The following is a 23,729-nucleotide window of genomic DNA, read 5'->3' on the forward strand; positions in this document are numbered from 1 at the left end:
AATTTAAGTTTTGGATTTCACTCTAACACACAATCCACATCAGATAATAATTCACTTATGAGTCCATATATCTGAAAATGACCCAACATGAGTAACACAAGTCTAAACGTAAACAATTACTTCACAAGTTTGGCTATATCCTTAAGTTTAAAAATAGGAAGACCATTTATTTTACGTTCTTTTAATTTAAAAAAAAAAAAAAAAAAAAGCACAACACTAAACTTGACACTCAAAGCAAAGTTCTCCACTTAAAGACAAAAGTTTTTCTACAAAGGGACGAGCCTTGCAATAGGCTAGCAATGGTTGCGCTTTTGGCATAGTCAATCCAGGACCTTCGACCATGTCCACTTGATTCTCTCCAATTTTTTTCCATTCGAAACACTGAATGACAGATCCCAATCCTAATCCTAGCATACGCAACGCCAATCCCTCCCCCGGGCAACCTCTCCTTCCTGCTCCAAATGGCATCAACCTAAACCCATCCCTACTTTCCTCGACCCCTTCGAATCTCTCAGGCTCAAATTTACTTGGATTCTCCCAATTCTTGGGATCATTCTGTATAGCCCACAGATTCACTAATAGCATAGTCTTTGCAGGAACGTGATAGCCTCCGATCGTGCACTTTTCAGATGATTCATGGGGCACGAGTAGAGGGCCAGCAGGGTACATTCGCATCGTCTCATTTATGATGCAACGCAGGTAAGGGAGATTATATATGTCTGATTCTTCAACCAAACGATCTTGTCCTACATGGTTTTCGATTTCGATCTGTGCCTTTTTCAAAACTTGTGGATGGTTGAGCAGAAGGGCTAACGCCCATTCCATTGTTCCAACTGTAGTATCTGTCCCGGCCACCAATAAAGTCTGTTACAGCCAAAAAGGATACATGAGTCCATAGAAATAAACTAAAATATTAAAATAAAAATAAAAATAATTTTCTTTAAACTCCAAAACCTATGATAATATTGAACAGTGATTTGCATTTTAAGATGAGTAATTCTCTTGTGAGACAGTCTCACGAATCTTTATCTGTGAGACGGATCAACTCTACCAAAAATAATACTTTTCATGGATGACCCAAAAAAGATATGTGTCTCACAAAATACGACTCGTAATATTGTGTCACACAAGTTTTTGCCTTTTAATATATAAAAACCAATCTTGTATTAGCGATTTTTGTCAGTATTATTGCAACATTTACTCAATCTGATATGATTTTATGGTTGATTTTTAAAAACACGATGTCCGTAATAATATTAAAAATGTTTTTTTCTTCTTTAATTTTTACAAACATTAATCTCATCGGTACACTAGTCTTATGATATAATCAAAAAAATAGGTAAGATTATGGTCAAACTATAAAGCTTAATTAAATAATTATGCTTCTAGTGACTACATTCTTAAGCCTATTATTTTTTTAAAAAAAAATAATATTTTGTTTCATACATGGGGAAATGATCAATAACTTCGCAATAAAGTACTTTTATTTGTTGTCGGCCGAAAAAATAGACAATAGGCTCACATTTTATTCAACGATAAATTAATATAAAATATTGAAAGTATAATATTAAATATATAATATCCAAATACCAAATATTTGGAATATGATATTAATATATAATTTTTGAATACCTTAACATATATAAATATTAATGACTCGTGTCTTTTTCGTGGATGAAAATCGATATAAAACATTAAAGATATACTACTGATATATAATATATGTTTTTTGAGTACTAAAACATATATAACACATATTAATATTATATCAGATTTTAAAAATCCGATAAACACATATCATATATCAATATCGACTTCATGTATCTAAAGATAGTTGTCTAAAGAGTGAATAAATTATTTTATTTGAATCTGAAAATGCAAAACTTTTTGAGTGGATCTCATGTTGTCACGGATCTTAATCCGTGAGACGGATCAATCCTACTGATATTAACAATAAAAAATAATACTCTTAGCATAAAAAGTAATATTTTTCATGTATGATCCAAATAAAAATTCGTTTCACAAAATAAAATCCGTGAAACCGTCTGTCAATAATTAAAAATCATAAATCATATTTTATTTGACTTTTCAAAATATATAATTTGTGTCATTCAACTATCATAATCAAAAAATAATGATTAAGACTTAACATCAAAATAAAAAATCTTACCAGCATTAAGCTTCTGATAATCTCATCAGTGTAATACTCTGCTTCTTTCTGCTGTAATGATAATAGCATTTCGATCATCGTCTCCTTCTTCCCTTCTCCTCCGCCGATATTCTTCATTCTTTCCTTACATTCTTCCACCAGTTCTTGCATAAACGAATCCCTCCTCTTCTGCAGCTCCGCCAATCTTTTCTCCCCGCCGCCCACCCCCAACCACCTCAGAAACGGCAAGAAGTCGCCCATACTCGACGCGCCGCCGTACCGGAAAGTGTCGTACACGATGTCCCTGAAACGCTTCGCCTGCTCTATCTCCTCGACCTTTTCGCCGTAGTACCTCTTCCCAGAGATCATCCTCATCATCACGTTCAGCACCGTCTCGAAGAGCATGTTCTTCATGTCCACCGCCGAATTCCCCTCGCCGGAGAGACGACTCAGACGCCGGATCATGGATCTCACCTCGTCGGATCGGATACCGCTAAGCGCCTGGAGCCTGTGCGTGGACAGAAGCTCGATGGAAGAGATTTTGCGGAGGTTCCTCCAGTGGTCGCCGTATGAACTCCAGGCCAAGGATCTGTAGTTGTAGCCCAGATATTTTGCCGCGAGTAGACGCGGCCGATTCGCGAAGATGATGTCGTTTTTGCTGAGACATTCTTCCGCGGCGGAGGGTGAGGACACGAGGAGTACACGGCGGGAGCCGAACTGCAGGAGAAGTACCGGGCCGTAGTTGTCGGAAACTCTGGCAAGAGAGCGGTGGAGGGGCTGCTTCAGGAGGTGGAGATGGCCGAGGATCGGGAAATTGGCGGCGGGGCTTGGCGGAAAGTTTCTGATTTTGCCGAGGAAATGTTTGGTGAAGATGTAAAGGGCAAGCAGCAGTACCGGAACGTAGAGAAAGGAAAATTGGATCTCCATTTTGTGGTGTGGAAAATGAGAGAATTCCAAGAAAATTATTTATAGTTGAATTTTCAATATTTATAATTAAAAATTAATCTAAAATCGATTTTTTTTAGTCACGCTTTATATTTTAATCATGATCATAGTTCTAATAATGAAAAATATAACTACAATCAATAAAATAGTGCAAGGTTGAATTTTTTCATCATTTTTTGACTTCTTGTTCGACGTTGAATGAAATAGTGCATGCATCGCTGTAAGGTCAACTTCACTATTACAATTATAGAGAGACATTGAGCCCCCTTCAACACACACATACATGTTCGTCTTCATTATCCCTCGTTTCCATCCATCCTCATGAGCCAATGGCCATTTTTCTTTTTCGATGTTTGACAAATAAGTGAAAGCCGCTACATTTTTGCTTTCATTGTGGCATTAAATTTTCCAATTTGGTGTTGCATCCCTACTTCCCAACAGAAGTCATTCAAATGAATGCTTTGTACTTACTGTTGAAATTAGAGCACACATTTCTCAAACAAAAATGATGGATACCGCGAGGAGGTTTGAAGTCACGGAGATCTTGCACTGCACTTGTTACTTCCGCTGTATATCAGATATAAGGCACACACCTCTGCAACCTCTTGTAGACTCTTAATTTTCTTCATCACCAAGCGCAAATGCTAGAGGCAAAACATGGTTATTGACATCCAAAGTTATTGCTATTAGTAGTTTGTGCTTATACTTAGTGTACATATGGGTATCATCTACACTGATTATGTTGCACAATGTCAAAACCATCTATACATCGTTTGAAGGCCCAACATACAAAGTTCAAAATTTTAAGTCAATGTTCGTACGATCGAAGGTGCTTTAACTCTATAATAGCTCGTAGATTGTACTTTGACAGAGCACCCATATATTTAGAAAGCAAAGATATAGATCTTCCCATATGCCATAAACGATCTTCACTGCATGATTCAAACTCTTCCATGCTTCAGCATACAATATATCATACCCATATTTTGATTTAATGCTCTCTTGCACATATTGATCTCGTACACATGAGCACAACGCACAATTCTCAAAAGTGTGTTGGCTATCATGTTGACGTCAAGGTTGTGGTTATCTATATCCACTTCGCTAGATATGCACGTGTGATCCTCACCATACTTTTTGATCATGAAATAGCTTAGTTTTTTTTTCAATGATGCTCGAAGTCCCCACCTACAATTTTCACCTTCAGACCAGTTATTGCATTTGACCTTCTAAATTGTTTGGAAACTTTGGACAATGATATATTCACGTCTCAAATCTCGAACAGAAAAACCCTTCACAGATGCTATTAAATCATTTTTCTCTTAAAAACCATTTCACAACGAGCTCTAGCATGTAAGGATTGTAAAAACTTGTTCGTGATGCAGTAGGAAGATCAAATGGATCTGGAATTTTTCGTCATATACTTCATTGAAAATTGGGTAATTTCACGTGATTGTTGCTCTGGTGTATTAAGAAAGTTATGTTGTTGGGTGTTTTCACTACCGCAAGTATACGGTGTCAAGTTTTAGTACTGGTTTGAGTACAGATATCGATCCCACGAAGAGTAATTAATTAAAATTGTATATTAATTACCATAACTGACATAGCTCGACTTTATTTAGACAAATTAAATGGTTGGTTTATAATCAATTCAAATAAAATAACAATTCCTGTAATTCTAGCACGCAGTAGAAAATTCACTGAGGAAATAAATCTAGAGATATGATTTCGTCTGGCTTCCCCTATGCTAAATCAAACTTAAATAACATGTTATTAAATTGCATCGTATTTACTAACCAAGAACTTGAAATTTGTTTTCTATTCCCTCTGTCGAGTGATAAATAGAACTGTATTACCTATTACCGATTTAAATATGTCTATTCAAAATCAAGCAACACGTAATAAATGCAACCAAGGTCCTCTTATGGATTCGTCAAAGTTATACGTCTTTTGCACGTTATAAATATCTAACGATGTGATTTCTCCTGTCTTAATTTCAATCCCCTCTCTCGAGTGTTAGATCTTAATTATTTGATCAATCGAATTATGGCTAGTAAAAAGCATTAATCACGAAAAATCACAAATAAACACGACGAATTAATTCATGAAAATTCAAATTGTCACTAACATAGGTTCAACCAAGACTACATCAATCTCTAGAATGTAAAACTAGTTCATACTCGAATTTAAATCAGTACAAAACCTATTTGTAATCATTAAAAACGTAAAAGTAAGAAACCGAATTAATAACGTGTTGGCGAGAGATGAAAGTGCGTCTCCGTGTCCGGATTCAACGTCTTCTATCTCCGTTCTTCGCGTCCCGTGCTCTGTGCTCTGACTTTTAACCTCCTCTTTCTCCAGTGGTATGACGGCTGCTTCTAAATATTTCGGAACCCCTAATTTCCACGTGAAACTCTTATTTATTCTGAATGTACGCGCCGCGCGCATATGCGCGACACAGACTCGTGCATATGCGCGGGTCTCCTGTGCATATGCGTAGGTCTCCTGTGCGTGCCTTCTTCTTGCGCGCACATATGCGCGCCATGAGCGACGCATATGCGCGCTGCTCTCTGGTCTTGCTTCTTGTCTCTCGCGCATATGCGCGCCATGAGCGGCGTATATGCGCGAGACCCACTGTAATTCACCTCGCCTTGGGCATTTCTCGCGCATATGCGCGATCTTACTCGTGCATATGCGCGAGTCTCACTGCATTTCAGAGCTTGTGTTTTCTCCCACTTCTGCTCCTAGGCGCCATTTTAGCTCGTTTTCACACACATATTGTAGCCGCACCTAGATTCCTGCAGTCACACAAAAAAACAACAAAAGCGCGTAATTCCGCTCAAAAAGACTAACAATCTATATGAAGTATAGAAATAATATAAGTGCATAAAATGCACTTATCAAATCCCCCAAACTTAAACTTTTGCTAGTCCCGAGCAAAATAAAAAATGAATGAAACATTAACTAGACTAAACTAAACTCATCCTAAAGAAAGTGACTAAACGAACAAGAATTGTGGAATAAAAGGATAACCTCTAGCCTCAGAGATTACAGTTTCCATGATATTGAATCGAACACATGCCAAATTACTCAAAGTTCACGTGCCTGTGTGTTCTGCTATTCTCGTTTACCCACTCCAAATGCCAAGATAAGTTCATAGCTGTTCATCTCATAAAATTCTGGACTCCTCGACACACATGTAATTAGCAAAATCATTGAAGCACACATTTACCTTCACAAATCAACAGGACTTATAGGGTAAAATTTGGCTAACCAAAGTGGTATTATGAAGACAACAGTTAACCAAATAAAATCCAATATCATGAGATGCGCACATATACACAATCAAATTCTGTATCTATCGACGGCATTTTTCAAGTGTCCATCGGCTTAACTTTGGCAACTCTTCTCCACTAGTATACTGGGTACGTGTGACTCGGTTAATAGGTCTTTTAAGCTTATAACGTTAGGCTACGGCTAATGACTATAAATGAAGATAGAGAATCAAAAGTGAGAGAAAACAAACCAGTTTATTTTTCACATGTGTCTCCTTCCTTTTGTTTCAGTTCCACTTGCCTTGCCACAACATTTTCACCATTTTGTCCTCCTCTTTCCCTCTTTATTTAACTTTTTCTTTTTCTTTTTTTTCACATTTTCATGATATTCTTATATGCACACAAGGGAGAAGAACTTTTGTAGTGATACACATGTTCGTTTTCTCTCAGTTTTCGGTAGGTACTAGTGTATATGCTCAAAAGTTGGTAGTTGATGTAGGAGTTTAGAATTGATACGAATGGGGGCTTTTGTGTTCCTTGGCACACTCCATTCAATTTTCATTAAGCTCAAACATGGGACACTAGGGTGTATATGATTTTATGGATAAGCTTGAAAGGCTCAAACGTTCCAAAAATAGCCTAAATCATCCCTAAGTCACACAATACTCGTATCTCGCCTCAAAGAGTGCCAAACTAAGTTCTAGACTAATTTCAATTTACCAATCAACAAACACAGACAGATCATGTTTTCGGGTATTCAAACAGAAAGAATTCAACATCTCATTCTCATTTAGGCTCAAAGGGCTAACAATTGACAAATTATTCAAGGAAAAATAGGTCCAACATAAATCAAAGACTGCCTGAATCATTTTTGTATTAGTGAACATATAACTCAACAACAAGTAATCAACATGCAGGTTTTGGATTCCATTCATTCATTTCAAATCACAAACAACGTGAACACTCTCTCGACATCGGGTGTATCAACAATCATAGTAATCGTGAATTAATGTGTAAACGGTTAAGTAAGGATAGCATGCATTCAGATTCGTAATCATGGAACAACATGAATCTCGGGTAAGGTCAACTCTCATCATTGTTTGGTACCTTAATTCCACAATTCTCAAAAAAAAGTTTAACGACTAAGAAAAGAAAAACATAAAGACTAAATTAAACATTTTTTTCATCCAAATCAAACGCTAAAGTAACAAATCAACTCAGATCAAATAATCAAATCACCCCCCCCCCCCCCAAACTTAAAATATGCATTGTCCTCAATGTATAAACAAGAAAGAAAAGGGAAAAGCATACCTCACACGACGAGCGTCAGTGCTCGCCGTCATCATCATCATCATCCTCATCCATGTGCTGGGGTGGGGCCTGTGGAGGAGGTCCTGGATACTGTGGTGGTGGTCCTGGATACTGCGGTGGTCCTGATACTGGTGCCATGCAGGCGGCTGGGGAAACATGGATCCTCTGGACCTATAGGCGGGAACCGCTGAGCAAGCACGGAAGTGAAATCCATCATGAATCCCATAAAATGATCGGTGCGGTACTGAAGCGAATCCAGCACCTGGCGCTGCTCAACTAGTAACTGCCTCTGATCATACATCTCATTCTCTAGTCGCCTCAATCAGTCTCCCCTGCGCTCTCTCGCTGCTGCCGGTGGTGGTCATGGAAGCTGTGGATGCGGGAGCTCCTCTTCAGCTGGATACTCGTGGGGAACATAAGATGCTGCTCCAAAGAAAGCGACAATGGGAGCCTTCGGCTTGAGGACCGGCTCATCAGGGGCCCATGTGACACCGGCCTGGCAGCATAGCTCAGTAACCGTGTGAGGACAAGGAAGAGCAACCGTGGCTAACCCCGCGCCAGCTCTCATAATCGAGCCATAAATGAGTTTCCCCACGTCAACTGATTTTCCCTTTAGGATAGCATAAACCAATGCGGCTTTGTCTTTAGTGACATCGTAGTAGTGAGAAGATGGGAGAATTCGGGCTAGTACAAACGATGTCCAAGCGCTGGCGTTAGGGCTAATGTCGGATTTCTTTAAAGATTAGGCCCGCTCGCGCTCATTTTCCAGATAGCGCTGGCCTCACAAATGGTCCGGATGACCTCTGTGTAATTAACTCCTGCTTCGAGGAACTCACTGTATTCGTCCTGATCGAAACTGGGCATCTGATATAGCGCGTTGATCGTTCGAGAATCGAACAACGTCAATTTCCCTCGGACTAATACTTTGGACTCGTCGTGCCAAATCCGGAGGTTGGCATAAACCTCTCGCACAATGGAGATAACGGCGTTTGACGGGTGTTGAGCGAATTCCACCCATTGCCTTCGTTCCAGTTCATTTATGATCACACCACGGGCAATGGACAAATTGAACCCCCGTTCCGGTATTATCGGCCGTGTCATAGTACTATCATATATCTGCTGGGCTTCCTCGTTCCAAAACCTGTGAGAATCGAAGCTTGAAGATGACGAGGCACCCTTTTTTGACCTCTTTTTCGGCGCCATATCAACTCAATAATCCAATATCACAATCAACACCAATTAAATTTAACAATTGAAGAGCCAAAATCGAAGCTAATCGGACCCCAAACTTGAACAATATGATTTTACCACACCAATTAATCCAATAAGAAATGCAACGTACAACCCAGTCACATAAAACTTTAGTTTAGGACACCCACTGCACAATCTCACAAATTTCCCATATCAATTGACACCAATTTCAACTATTCTCAAGATTTGAGACAAATTCTGAATAAAACCCTTGATTTCACAAGAAAGTTACCAGAAATCGGAGTATGGTTGGAGTACACAGCTGTGGTGTAGGCGGTGATCGGCTGTCGGAGGAAGGGCGGCAGCGGCGCGGCGTTACAAGGAGGCGGCGGCGGTGAGGGTTTTAAGATTTGAAGGAGAGTTCAGAATGATTCAAGATCTGGTGTGTTTTTTTTTTAAAGCTGAGTCGCGCGCATATGCGCGCCTTGAAGCGGCGCATATGCGCGCATGATACTGGCATGCCTGCTGGAATGTGGCGCATATGCGCGTCCTTTGTGGCGCATATGTGCCAAGGCTACTGTCTCGCTTGCAGTGCTTCGCGCATATGCGCGTTCTAATGTGGCGCATATGCGCGAATGTCTATGCCATGTTGGTGTAATTTCTTGGCCTACTCGCGCATATGCGCGCCCGGTTTGGCGCATATGCGCCGATGTCTCTGTCTTCTTCTCGCATGTGCGCGCATTGAGTTGCGCATGTGCGCACAAATACGTCGCGCATGTGCGCGGGGCGCTCTTTCCATCAGTTTTTTTCGATTTTTTTTTTAAATACCTGCAAAAAATAACAAAATGCAAATTAATACTTGAATCGAGAAAATTAAAATTAATAAACTAAGGAATCGAAATAAAATAAAATAAATAAAATGAATACAAAAATAAATAAATAAATAAATGTGGGTTGCCTCCCACACAACGCTTGGTTTAACGTCATCAGCCTGACTTTCTTCAGTCTACTTTGGTTCTCCTAGTGGGATGTTGTCCATGTGTCGCGCTTCATTTCCAAAGTAATGTTTGACCCTCTGACCATTGACTTTAAATGTCTGACCATTGTTGCACTTTAACTCAATTGCACCATGTGGGTACACTGTTTCCACTGTGAATGGTCCAGACCATCGTGATTTTAACTTACCAGGAAACAACCTTAGTCGAGAATTGAATAATAACACCTGTTGTCCTGGTTCAAAGTCTCGTCTAAGAATCTGCTTGTCGTGCCATCTCTTGGTCTTTTCCTTGTATATATTGGCATTCTCGTATGCACCATTCCTGAATTCTTCCATCTCATTCAACTGCAACAGTCGTTGCTCTCCCGATGCTCCCATATCAAAATTGAGCTTTTTCACAGCCCAAAATGCTTTGTGCTCCAGTTCCAAAGGTAGATGACAAGCTTTCCAAAGACCAACCTATAAGGTGACATCCCAATAGGTGTCTTGTATGCAGTCCTGTACGCCCATAAAGCATCATCTAGCTTGATCTCCCAATCCTTCCGGTTTGTCTTCACTGTCTTTTCTAATATTTGTTTGATCTCCCGGTTGGATATCTCTTCTTGCCCATTAGCTTGCGGGTGGTATGCCAGTGTCACCCTGTGCTTCATATCATATTTGGCCAATAGTGAGTTAAAAATTTTGCTACAGAAATGCGTACCTTCATCACTGATAATGGCTCTAGGCGTTCCAAATCTTGTGAAGATATTCCTGTGGACAAACTTAACAACAACTCGAGCATCATTAGTATTGGTGGCAATTGCTTCCACCCATTTGGATACATAATCAACAGCAAGTAAAATGTAAGATTGACCAAAAGAGGATTGGAATGGACCCATAAAGTCAATACCCCAGACATCAAAGAGCTCCACCTCCAAAATATTTGTTAGTGGTAATTCATGTCATCTAGAAATATTGCCAACTCTTTGGCATTTGTCATATGACTTAACTAAAGTATAACTGTCTTTAAATAAATTAGGCCAATAAAAACCTGACTATAATACCTTAGCTGCTGTTCTAGATGCTCCAAAGTGTCCACCGTAGGGTGAGGTATGACACTGCTCTAGAATCGTACCCTCTTCTTCCTCTGCTACACATCGTCTAATTATCTGATCGGCGCATCTCTTGAACAAGAAAGGATCATCCCACAGATAGAACTTGGCATCATGAAGAAATTTCTTCTTTTGGTGATAGGTTAAATCTAGTGGTAATTCTCTTGCAACAAGAAAATTTGCTATATCTGCAAACCAAGGATGCATAACATTTACCTTGAAGAGTTGTTTGTCTGGGAACGACTCATTAATCACTTCACCTTCAGTTCTTTCTTGCTACTCTAGGCGTGACAAGTGATCTGTCACCTGGTTCTCACAACCATTCTTGTCTTTGACTTCAAAGTAAAATTCTTGAAGTAGGAGTATCCATCGTATCAACCTGGGCTTTGCATCATTTTTGGCAAACAAGTAACGAAAAGCTGCATGGTCAGTGAAAATCGTTACCTTTGTGCCAGTGAGATATGTTCTGAATTTGTCGAATGAAAACACCACTGCTAGCATCTCTTTCTCAGTAGTTATGTAATTCTATTGGGCTGCATCGAGTGTACGACTTGCATAGTAGATGGCTTTAAACATCTTATCTCGCCTTTGTCCCAATGCTGCTCCCACAGCATAGTCGCTAGCATCGCACATGAGCTCAAAGGGCTCCTTCCAATCAGGCACTATCATGATGGGTGCAGAGATCAGTGCTTCCTTGATCCTGTTAAACGCCTGCAAACAATCATCGTCAAAAATAAATGTTGAATCCTTTTCTAACAAATTGCATAAAGGTCTAGTAATTTTAGATAAATCTTTAATATAACGACGATAGAACCCGGCATGTCCCAAGAAGCTTCTGATTCCTTTCACATTTTTCGGTGGTGGGAGATTTTCGATTGCCACAACTTTGGCTCTGTCTACTTCTATCCCTCTAGCCGAAATTTTATGCCCAAGCACAATACCTTCTGAGACCATGAAGTGGCATTTCTCCCAATTCAACACTAAATTCTTTGCCTGACATCTCTGCAAAACAAGCCTTAGATTCTGCAAACAATGGTCAAATGATGAACCAAACACAGAGATATCATCCATAAAAACTTCCATTATTTCCTCGACCATGTCAGAAAATATGGCCATCATACACCTCTGAAAAGTAGCAGGTGCATTGCAAAGATCAAATGGCAATCTCCTGAAAGCAAATGTACCGTAGGGGCAAGTGAAGGTAGTCTTCTCTTGATCCTCCGGTGCTATGACAATCCGATTGTAACCTGAATAACCATCTAGAAAGCAATAATAATGATAACCACCTACTCCATCAAGCATCTGGTCAATAAAGGGAAGGGGGAAGTGATCTTTCCTAGTAGCATCAATCAATTTCCTGTAGTCTATACACACTCGCCAACCAGTCACTGGACGAGTTGAAATCAATTCGTTATTCTAATTTCTTACTACAGTTATTCCCCCTTTCTTAGGCACTACTTGTACTGGTGAAACCCATGAACTATCAGATATAGCATAAATAACACCAGCATTTAACAATTTTAATACCTCAGATCTCACAACTTCTTTCATGGCTGGATTAAGCCTCCTCTGATGATCAACATAGAGGGAGTAGGACTCCTGCATCAATATTTTATGCATGGAAACAGTGGGGCTAATCCCCTTTATATCAGCAATTGTCCATCCCAACGCAGACTTAAATTCTCGCAACACCCTCAACAACCTATCCTTTTCATCAATAGTAAGAGCAGAAGATATAATTACCGGATATGACGAACTCTCGTCTAGGAATGCATAACACAAATGACTCGGTAAATCCTTCAATACAGGGGATGCTTTTGGTACCTCTTTACTTGCATCCTCAAGTAACTCTTCAAGTTGGGCATTATCCTTTTCTTTAGGTAGCGTATTGAGAGCAAATAACTCCTCTCGCATATCCCAGTCCTCTTCATCAACTGTGGAAACTGACTCCAACAGGCATCTCTCCAAAGAGTCTTTTGTCAACTTACCTACACCAACATGAGATACACATGAATCAATTATATCAATACTCTTACAAGTACTTACCTCATTTGGTTCTTTGATGGTGTTGTAGATGTTGAACACGACTTCATCTCCACCTACTCTCAATGTGAGCTCGCCCTTGTGCACATCATTCAATGCTTTCCCGGTAGCTAGGAATGGCCTTCCAAAGATAAGCGGAGTCTCCTGGTCTTCTTCCATATCTAATATGACAAAATCAGCAGGAAATATGAATTTGTCTACCTTTACCAGCACATCCTCTACTCGTGGATAGGTAAGTGATCTGTCCGCCAACTGCAAAGTAATAGTGCTAGGTTTCACCTCGCCAAGCTCCAAAGTACTGTAAATAGAAAAAGGCATTAAATTTATACTAGCACCCAAATCACATAAAGCTCTATTTACTCTAGAACCACCAATAACACAAGGAATAGTAAAACTCCCTGGATCTTTGAGTTTCTGTGGTAGTTTCCTCTGGAGTATGGCACTGCACTCTTCGGTCAGCTTTACGGTCTCAAATTCTTGAAGTTTCCTCTTCTTGGACATCACATCCTTGATGAACTTAGCATAATTGGGCATTTGCTCCAATGCATTGGCAAATGAGATGTTAATGTGTATTTTCTTGAAAATTTTCAGGAACTTCGCAAACTGATCATCTAGCCTTTTCTTCTTGAACCTCTGTGGATATGGAAGATTTACCTTCGGTAAAGGCTGCTGTTTAAGTACTTTCTCAGGTTCCTCTACTTTCTCTTCTCTAACACTTGCACTCTTTCCATCATCTTCCTCAACAAGAATCTCTACACTCTCTTCAGCTGGCCCTGAGATGCCGATTTCCTTACCACTTCTCAATGTGACAGCTTTGCATTGCTCCCTAGGGTTCACCTCGGTATTGCTGGGAAACTATCCTCGATTATGATCTTTTAAAGCATTGGCTAGTTGCCCAATCTGTGTTTCCAAGGGCTTCATCGTGGCACCCATATTGCCCATATGTCTCTCCATGTTATCAAGACGAGACTCAGTTCTCGCCATCCTTTTCCCAGACTCAGTCACAAATGTACCAACTAGATCTTCAAAAGATGGCTTCCCTTTCCCTTTCTGTGTATTGAACCACGGTGGAGGATTCAATACGTTCTTGTTGTTTGCATAAGAGAAATTCTCGTGATTCCTCAAACCTGGATGATAAATATTAGGGGGAGGATTACCTCGATAACCTCCAAAGCCGCGATTGTTGATGTACTGAGCTTCCTCCACAACTGGCTCTTCCTCAGGAGTCACCAATGCTACATCAGACATAGATTGGCCTGGCTTGTTCATCGCTGCAATCTGTGCGGTCAATGCCGAAACCTGTGCAGTAAGTGATGTGATCGGGTCTACGGCATACACTCCAGCAGGTTTCCTTGATCCAGATCTCTTACTCGGCCACTGATAATTGTTAATGGTCATCTGTTCAAGCAATTCATAGGCCTCATCAGGTGTTTTAGAAACAATTGTACCTCCGATGGCTGAATCCACATTCCCTCTAGTCGGCCCATCCAAATCATTGTAAAATAACTCGATTTGTACCCAATCTGCATATCCATGATTCGGACACTTCCTGCGTAATTCTTTGTATCGCTCTCACGCCTCATATAATACTTCAAATTCTCTCTGCGTGAAGTTGGTGATATCTATTTTCAGCTGAGCAGATTTAGCAAGAGGAAAGTACTTTGACAGAAACTTCGTAACCAAATCTGCCCAAGTAATAATACTTCCCAGCGGTGGAGATTGGACCCAACTCCTTGCGTGATCCCTGAGAGAAAACGGGAACAGGCGCAATCGAATAATTTAGTTAGAAACACCATTAATTTTTACCGTGTCCGTGATCTCCAGAAAAGTTCTGAGGTGAAGATGGGGATCTGCGGTGGCTGCTCCTCCAAATTGGTTCTGTTGAACCATATTAATGAGTGCGGGCTTTAGCTCGAAGTTGTTAGCAGCAATGGTTCCGCGAGCTATTCCAGAGTATAGAGCGTTGATGACTGGGCGGAAATGTTCCCGGATTGGCACCTCTCTAGGGAGCTCATTCTGATTATATCTGTTTTCAGCCATTGCTTTAATTTCGTCTCTCCTTGCTTTCCTTAATCTCCTGGCAGTTCTTTCGATTTCTGGATAAAAAATCAGCAAGTCGGGATTTTGATATTTTTGCATGCACTGCAAAACAGAGAAGATTATCAATCAACAGAATAAATAAGTAAAATAAAATAAAATCTAAATTAAAGTAAAGACTAATTAGTAATGATATCAATATGCAATTAAATAGTTTACTCCCCGGCAACGGCGCCAAAACCTTGTTGGGTGTTTTCACTACCGCAAGTATACGGTGTCAAGTTTTAGTACTGGTTTGAGTACAGATATCGATCCCACGAAGAGTAATTAATTAAAATTGTATATTAATTACCATAATTGACATAGCTCGAATTTATTTAGACAAATCAAATGGTTGGTTTATAATCAATTCAAATAAAATAACAATTCCTGTAATTCTAGCACGCAGTAGAAAATTCACTGAGGAAATAAATCTAGAGATATGATTTCGTCTGGCTTCCCCTATGCTAAATCAAACTTAACTAACATGTTATTAAATTGCATCGTATTTACTAACCAAGAACTTGCAATTTGTTTTCTATTCCCTCTGTCGAGTGATAAATAGAACTGTATTACCTATTACCGATTTTAATATGTCTATTCAAAATCAAGCAACACGTAATAAATGCAACCAAGGTCCTCTTATGGATTCGTCAAAGTTATACGTCTTTTGCACGTTATAAATATCTAACGATGTGATTTCTCCTGTCCTAATTTCAATCCCCTCTCTCGAGTGTTAGATCTTAATTATTTGATCAATCGAATTATGGCCAGTAATCCAAAAGAGTTAATCACGAAAAATCACAAATAAACACGACGAATTAATTCATGAAAATTCAAATTGTCACTAACATAGGTTCAACCAAGACTACATCAATCTTTAGAATATAAAATTAGTTCATACTCGAATTTAAATCAGTACAAAACCTGTTTGTAATCATTAAAAACGTAAAAGTAAGAAACCGAATTAAGAACGTGTTGGCGAGAGATGAAAGTTCGTCTCCGTGTCCGGATTCAACGTCTTCGTTCTCCGTTCTTTGCGTCCCGTGCTCCGTGCTCTGACTTTTAACCTCCTCTTTCTCCAGTGGTATGACGGCTGCTTCTAAATATTTCGGAACCCCTAATTTCCACGCGAAACTCTTATTTATTCTGAATGTACGCGCCGCGCGCATATGCGCGACACAGACTCGCGCATATGCGCGCTGCTCTCTGGTCTTGCTTCTTGTCTCTCGTGCATATGCGCGCCATGAGCGGCGCATATGCGCGAGACCCACTGTAATTCACCTCGCCTTGGGCATTTCTCGCGCATATGCGCGATCATATGCGCGAGTCTCACTGCATTTCAGAGCTTGTGTTTTCTCCCACTTCTGCTCCTAGGCGCCATTTTAGCTCGTTTTCACACACATATTGTAGCCAAACCTAGATTCCTGCAATCACACCAAAAAACAACAAAAGCGCGTAATTCAGCTCAAAAAGACTAACAATCTATATGAAGTATAGGAATAATATAAGTGCATAAAATGCACTTATCATCTGTGTCAGTGTTTATCCAGAGATCGGAACATGCGACGACGTGCTTTCATTTGATTTGTCAACATGTTCATCATCTTCTCCATCAATCGATGGAGCATCCAAATCATAATCGCTACTCATAACATGACGAGAATTGCCCCCAAACAAATCCTCTTGCTCAGGCAAGTGTTCTATTATTATAGCGGAAATATTTGCAGCCCTAGTAGAACTATTAAAAGGTCCAATATTTGTGGTATTTTTTCATCAACCCGTGAATTTTAATCTCATTGTTTTCTTCTATTTGACCCATACAACATCAAATTTTGAGGGAATCGTGAGATGATGATCTCAACCCCCTGAAGTAAAATCACATTGTCGTGTTCTATTTGTCCCCCATGAATAATCTTCTTCTATGGAAGACGCGATCTGGTGATCCCAAGGCCCAGTGTTGATCCCAAAATATATCTGAGTTGAATGTTCATCAACGTGATATGTAGAAGGTCCTGCTTGATTTTAACCTATTGTTCCAAAATCTTGCGTTATTACTAGCATTACTGTCTCAAAATCATAATCACCTTTGTTTTGTGACACTGGCGATGATTCAACACACAAGTACAAGCAATCTAGTATGGAAAAATCAAGCATAAATTGTAGACTATCATCATCTAATATATACATGATCTTATGTAACGAGTCAACGCACTATAAGAATATTTTTTTGTCAATTTAATGCAGAATTTTGATGGGTCGATCCGTAGTATGCGATACATATAATTCACCAATTGGGAAAATGTAATAGACATTGGGATTTTCATGGGCCTAGTTGCGGGGATGCTATATCCAACCCTCTCATCTTCAATAATGACATAGTCACCTACGTAGATTAAGGCCCTCATTGTATTCATGTCTATTGTGAAAACTAAGTTATTATGTCATACAATCATAAAATATTTTTAAGGAGTTTATTACAAATAATTATCTTAAAATATATATTTTAAGAGGACTGTTGCAATGATCTTGAAGCCAAGGTCAGTAATTTAAAGACTGAGAATGAAAGAATGCATGCTAATTACCAGATAATGTTGATTGAAAATAAAAAGTTATTTTTTCTGGTAAATTCATGGACTATTTCTTATTTTTCGTTAGAGAAGATGCGAGAGCTGCGTAAGAAATCTGGAGAAATAACTGGTCTCGGATTCAATAGCCATGAAAGCACTTATGAAACCAGGACCCAACTGCAGATTAATATATGCAAAGATAAATACATTTACTTTGTTAAATCCAGTATGATATATGAACTTGATCGATACAGATAATGTAGATGAGGAGACGGGAAGCGGTGACTAGTTAGCAAGATCGGACCAACGACAGTACAAACCTGAGGACCTTGTAGATCATGATATTTTACTTATGCACGTTTTTAAACTATTTACTCTGATTTTTATGTCTTAGTATTGGTGACTAGTATGTTGAAACTTATTATATTACTTTAAAATTTTCCAAATTAAATTAGTCGTTTTTAACTTGAGATTTTTATGATTGTGGTATGTGAGTGTTGGAGTTTTATTATTAAATTTATTTTTTAAATGTGTGGTGACCAATATTTTATTTTAAGAGTTACGCTTATAATAACTTATATAATAAGAAAAAAAATTATGTTTTCACAAATATTAAAGTAATATTATTTTAAATATCAGATCGTTACAGATTTACCTAATGTGCACCGAGAAGTAACGAATATGGATTTCATGATCATCATTAAAATAACCTTTGTATCAATTCATCAGATTGGGTTGCAAGATCAAAATTGGTGGGCTAAGTAAAATTATTATTATCACGTTCTAAATAAATATATTTTTATCGCGAAAGCGATGTGGTGAAGATATTTCAAATTAATGGTACGCTTCACCCTAAGTCACAATATAACTTTATTGTTTGTTTTTCCACAAGCCGTGATTATTCTGTGTTTACTAAGTCAGATCTTCTAGAAAATGGGTATTTTATTCAATATAAAACAAACAATAAAGATATTTGATGCCTCAAACTGTGATATATTTTACTTAAAAAAATCTTATATTTATAATTATAAATATAAATTATGACTTACACTATATTTATAACTTTATTGTTTGTTTTTCAATAAGGCGTTATTATTCTTTTATTACAATAAGTAATTATAATTTATACAGATATTAATTATTTTAGGAATTAAGAGTCTTAATAAATTTATTAACAAATAAAACAAGATGATTGGCCAAACATTTTCAATTTACAATATATAGAGATATTTTTTAAAATAGCATTTCTATAGAACCCCATAATCAAATTTGACCTTAAAAAATAAGTTAATTAATTAGATTAATTTCTAAGTATATGTTAAATTCGAAACATATCCTTGCATAAAAATATGTTATCTTTCTTTATATTATTTTGCATGAACATAAACATAATTTAGAATATTATAGGTTATATTAAATTGACCAAATTTATAGAGTAATTATACACTATTTCTGATTAAACACTTATAATTTTTTTTTTAACAAAGTGGTTAAATATTTTAATATTTCATATGCATTAAGTACACTAATATTAACTCATCTACATATTAAATACAATTTTGTATATTAAATTAATATAATTATATTTAAATAATAACACTGACAAACATTTTAAAAATCACAAACTTCTGTTTATTATTAGTTGTCTTCTTATTATTAATAATATTATTGTTATATCAATATTATTATTAAAAATATATATTTAACAAAATTATAATTACTATTATTTATATAACTATTATTATTGTAATCCATAATTACAAATAATACAATTACAAAAAAATTATTACTGAATTTATCTTTTTCAAAAGTGTTCATATGAAATTTTTTTAGACTTAATTTAATTGTGGTGATGAGAGTCAAAATTAGTAGGCCGTAGTAGCTAAATCAGAAGACATTATAAAAGCAGAAGCAAAACTCGCCTTATAAAAAACAGAATCAGAACTTAGAAAATCAGAAGTATAACTTATTATAACTTAACGTCTTTTGCTTGATCGTTATATTCTTAAATGTTACTGTTACTTTACCTAGTACTATCATTAATTACACCATTAATGCTGTACAAAGACATTTAACGCTCATTATCAGTTTTGGAATGAAACAAGACTGATTACTGAAGCTTTCTGCAGGACCCTTTTTAGGTGATAAAGTTGATTCTACTCAGAAGTCACAGAAGCCATTTTTTATTATAGACGTTGGATTCAAAGCTTTCAATATATAAGGGTCAATCCTTTATAGAAAACAAGATCATTATTATTATCAACGCAACGATTATTTCAACGTTAGTTTGAGCTATTATCAACTACTACTTATCTTCAAGCTCAACTTACAGAGAAAACAGCACACGCTTTATAGTAGATATTTGATCTTCTGAGATCATATTTTGATGTTGTTTCGTTTTCTCTTCACAAGCTATACACTTTACTACATCTTGTTGAGAAGAGTCTGTAATCTGGGAAAGATTCTTTTCCAGAACTTTGCTATATTCATTACATTGTGTTGTGTGAAACTAAGAGATTCAGTAGGCGAAGGATAAGAGTCTTTTCCAAAAATTTGCTATATGTCATATAATATATGTAATATATGATATATGTTTGACTGAGAATATGTGTCTATATGCCTTATTTGTTGAGTTGATGTGGCATACATGACATACACGTTGAGCTATGATCTTTGGATAGCTTGATATGATTTGGATTTGATTTTGGGGTTTGTGAACACGATGCCATATTTGGCATTATATGACCCTTAAAGCATAGTCATTAATAGCCCTTATGATTGATTGAGATTTGGGATTTGATAGCGCTTTGTTGAAATTATCATACGAGTATCTCTGATGGAGGCCGGTGTGCCAGCTCGAGCACTGATTTGATAGAGATTCGATTGATTCTGATATATGCTCAGTGGATGGGCATTTGACCTGATACCTCCACGACAAACATGTATTGCATACCATATATCATTGTTTAGATACTTGTGGATTATATTGTGGTTGTTTCAGACTGAGCTTTGCTCACCCTAGAGGGGGCTGTTATTGTCTTTGTATGTGGGAAATGGCAGGTAGGCCAGGTTATCAGGAGACCGGAGATGGTACTTCTGGAGGGAGTCATGGTTGATTTGAGGTTTAGTGGTCTATCCCAGTATATATGTATATGTGTCTATATACCGGGGCATGTCCCGAAGATATGAGTTTGTTTGTATGTAATTGATCTGGATTATGTGCGGGATTATTTTATATTTTGGCATGTTTAGAAGAGACTATATTATATACTAGTTTTAGTATTATAATTTCAGTTGACATATTTTGAGCTCATTTTAAAGAAATTTTACCCGTTTTTCGTTGTAATTAATTAACTCTAATCAAATTATATTTAACAACGATTAGGAGTTAAGGAACCCACATTTGGAGCCTTGATCATAAGGTATGTGCCTGAAAGGGCCTGATCATGGTCTTATTTAGGGTCTAAGGAAAGGTTTTATGTCCTGGTTAGGGGTCTTTTCGATCCGTGGTCCGTTCGAGGTTGTAAATTTCCCAAACTTGTCAAAAAAGGTGTGTCTTAGGGTCCTGGTGAGAGTCTATTATGAGCGAAAGTCGATTCAAGGGCAGCCACAGTCGCTGGAGAGTTTGTTCCTCGGCTGGACGCGAAGAGCCATTTGGTAGGCTGTTGTTGTGAGAGTTTTGGAGCCTTGAGCGTCTAGTTTGTGACCGAAAGGCCTGATCATGGTCAATTTTGGGGTCTAAGGGAAGGTGTCTAAGGCCTGGTTCGGGGTCTTTTCGAGTTGTGGTCCGTTCGTGGTCGTAAATTGCCCGAACGTGCCAAAAAGGGACGAATTGAGCCCAGAAATTTTAAATCCATTTTTTCGGTTTTGTATTCAGCTTGGGAACTTCCAGAAGGTTAAATGGTGTCTTAGGATGTTAAAAAAGGTCTGGTCTTGGGTTGGTTAGAGTCGGAAGGGTAGTTTAGTCATTTGATTAACCAAAAACACGAAAACGGTAATAAAAGAGTCATTCGACAAGCGAATCCAATCGTTTTTAAAACGTAGGTCCTAAGATTGAATTTTCAGCAACTGGATATTTTTAGGTGTTTTTAAAGTTTTAAAAATCGAGTCATCTCTTTGAGTCAAAGTTTAAGGTCGTCTGGGTACGTATAGCGTTGAATCGTGAGTGGTCGGTTCGAGAAAAATCGAGGGCGGTTTGCATCTTCCTAAAACAATTCCAAATCTTGTTAAATGTGATTTTTAGAAGATCTAAAGTTGATATATGATATTTTTAGAAGTTTTAACATACTTTGCACATATATGATATTTTAGCAATCTCGACGTATATGAATGACGGGAACAGTGAACTTGCAATGAAAAGGGAGTGAAATGTCAAAAACAAGGGCGGAAATCTCAATGATAATGGATCCGTTTAAATAGTGAACGGTGAAGTTATTTCTATGATAGTAGGTGAGATCGTTGAAGACGTGGACGTTGAACCCGACGGCCTATTACTATGTTTATAGATTGATCAATCGAATGAATGTTGTCACTTTTAATGATCAAACTTAACCTAAAAATGATGATTTTAAATGGAAAATGTTCATATCTACGCATGATTTCAAAAGTTACATATTTGAAGGTTCATGTTTGCATGAAAGAGACTATTTTTAGTAAAAGTAATTTTAATGCAATGTAATTGTATATTTACGTACTTTCTATATGAGGTTTTAGCATGCTGAGTCATTAGACTTACTAGGTTTGAATAGTTGCAGGTAATGATGAAGTTGAGTCATGAGGTGCGGACTATCGAGTCATCCGAGAAGCGCAGTGCATACCCGAGGACATAGAAATTCCGCATATGTTAAAGACTTTTGATGATTTTGTGAATTATCGCTTTTATTTATAGACTGTTAAGATGATAGAATTTATTGAGTTGAATTTTATACTTTTATTGCTTTGTTTACTGATTCCGCATGAATGGTTTTGGATATTATAGAATTCATACGGTTGATTATTTATGCTAGTTTATTTACGATGCATTAATTATGCATAGTTTAGGAAAAAAAACAAGTGTAAATTAAATGAATTTAGAAGTACGGTCGTTTCAACTGAAGACGATTAAGGTATGTTCACAAAAGATTAAAAGAGTTTGAACTAAAATCATAGATAGTTAGAATCTCACGACTAGCATACACTCAAACCATTGATGGTCACACAAATACTAATTGTGACTACCTGGACAAGATAATTACATTTTATGAGTTGAATTTAAAAGTTGAAAATTTAATATGATTAAATTATAAGCATATAATATTGATTATAAGAAATTCGAAGTTTGACGCGAAAATTGAGTAAGTTCTTTATTTTTTGAAGTACGAAATTAGAAATGTTGATATGATGATCTTAATAACAAGCTAATCATGCTCGTTATGAAAATGAATTTGACTTAATTTTCCGGATTATGATATAAGAGTTATAATATATTTTATGAGAATATAATTTTTAAGCATTTAACTTAAAATTATTTGATACTTTTAATTAAAAATAAAAAATCATAAAATAACTATATCATTTCAAATAAAAGAAAATGATTTTGTTTCTTATCTTACATAAGGTATGATATGATTAAAAATAAAATTTTGAATTTTGAAATCAAATCAATTATTTTAATTTAAAACAAAATCTAATTAATAAAATAATATTATATATAGATGAATGGCAGTGTATGGAGAATGGATAAAGAATTGAGATTTTTCTCGGCCGAAAACTTTTGAAATAAAATAAATTTTATTTTTTCATGTTTTCGAGGTTTTGTTGTGATATTAGATTTCTTAAAAATCGAATAGTTGTATAATATCAATTATTCGTGGTAGATCCATTCAATTGTAGATCAAATTTTTGGCGGTAATGATTGTTAGAGTAGATGTCTTGTAAGCCAACTGTAGAATAGAGAATGTATTGACTCAGTTGTAATGAACAATCTTTAGTTTAATATAATTCATTGTTTCATGGTTTGTTATTTCTTTATCTGTATACACATGTGATCAACATAGATAAATACCTTGATTATACTTTAATACAAATGAATCGTAATTCGAT

General features: G+C 37.1%; 3 protein-coding genes across 3 annotated transcripts; all 3 read right to left on the minus strand.

Moving 5' to 3' along the window:
- Window positions 1-197: 197 nt before the first annotated feature.
- LOC140819629 (cytochrome P450 81Q32-like) lies at window positions 198-3,096 on the minus strand. The gene is made up of 2 exons (XM_073179798.1): window positions 2,171-3,096; window positions 198-864 (listed from the first exon to the last, which is right to left on the minus strand). The coding sequence occupies exons 1-2, from the start codon at window positions 3,074-3,076 to the stop codon at window positions 217-219; spliced, it is 1,554 nt and encodes a 517-aa protein (XP_073035899.1). The 5' UTR covers window positions 3,077-3,096; the 3' UTR covers window positions 198-216.
- A 6,781-nt stretch (window positions 3,097-9,877) lies between these two features.
- LOC140819079 (uncharacterized) lies at window positions 9,878-10,246 on the minus strand. Its single transcript, XM_073179090.1, has one exon. The coding sequence runs from the start codon at window positions 10,244-10,246 to the stop codon at window positions 9,878-9,880; it is 369 nt and encodes a 122-aa protein (XP_073035191.1).
- A 17-nt stretch (window positions 10,247-10,263) lies between these two features.
- LOC140819081 (uncharacterized) lies at window positions 10,264-15,042 on the minus strand. The gene is made up of 8 exons (XM_073179091.1): window positions 14,809-15,042; window positions 14,706-14,746; window positions 13,898-14,551; window positions 13,446-13,849; window positions 12,487-12,947; window positions 11,901-11,982; window positions 10,912-11,147; window positions 10,264-10,512 (listed from the first exon to the last, which is right to left on the minus strand). Exons 1-8 carry the CDS (start codon window positions 15,040-15,042, stop codon window positions 10,264-10,266), a joined length of 2,361 nt encoding a protein of 786 aa, XP_073035192.1.
- Between the last annotated feature and the right edge of the window lie 8,687 nt (window positions 15,043-23,729).

Source organism: Primulina eburnea, chromosome 18 (assembly GCF_022965805.1).
Source record: "Primulina eburnea isolate SZY01 chromosome 18, ASM2296580v1, whole genome shotgun sequence".
NCBI classification, from domain to species: domain Eukaryota; kingdom Viridiplantae; phylum Streptophyta; class Magnoliopsida; order Lamiales; family Gesneriaceae; genus Primulina; species Primulina eburnea.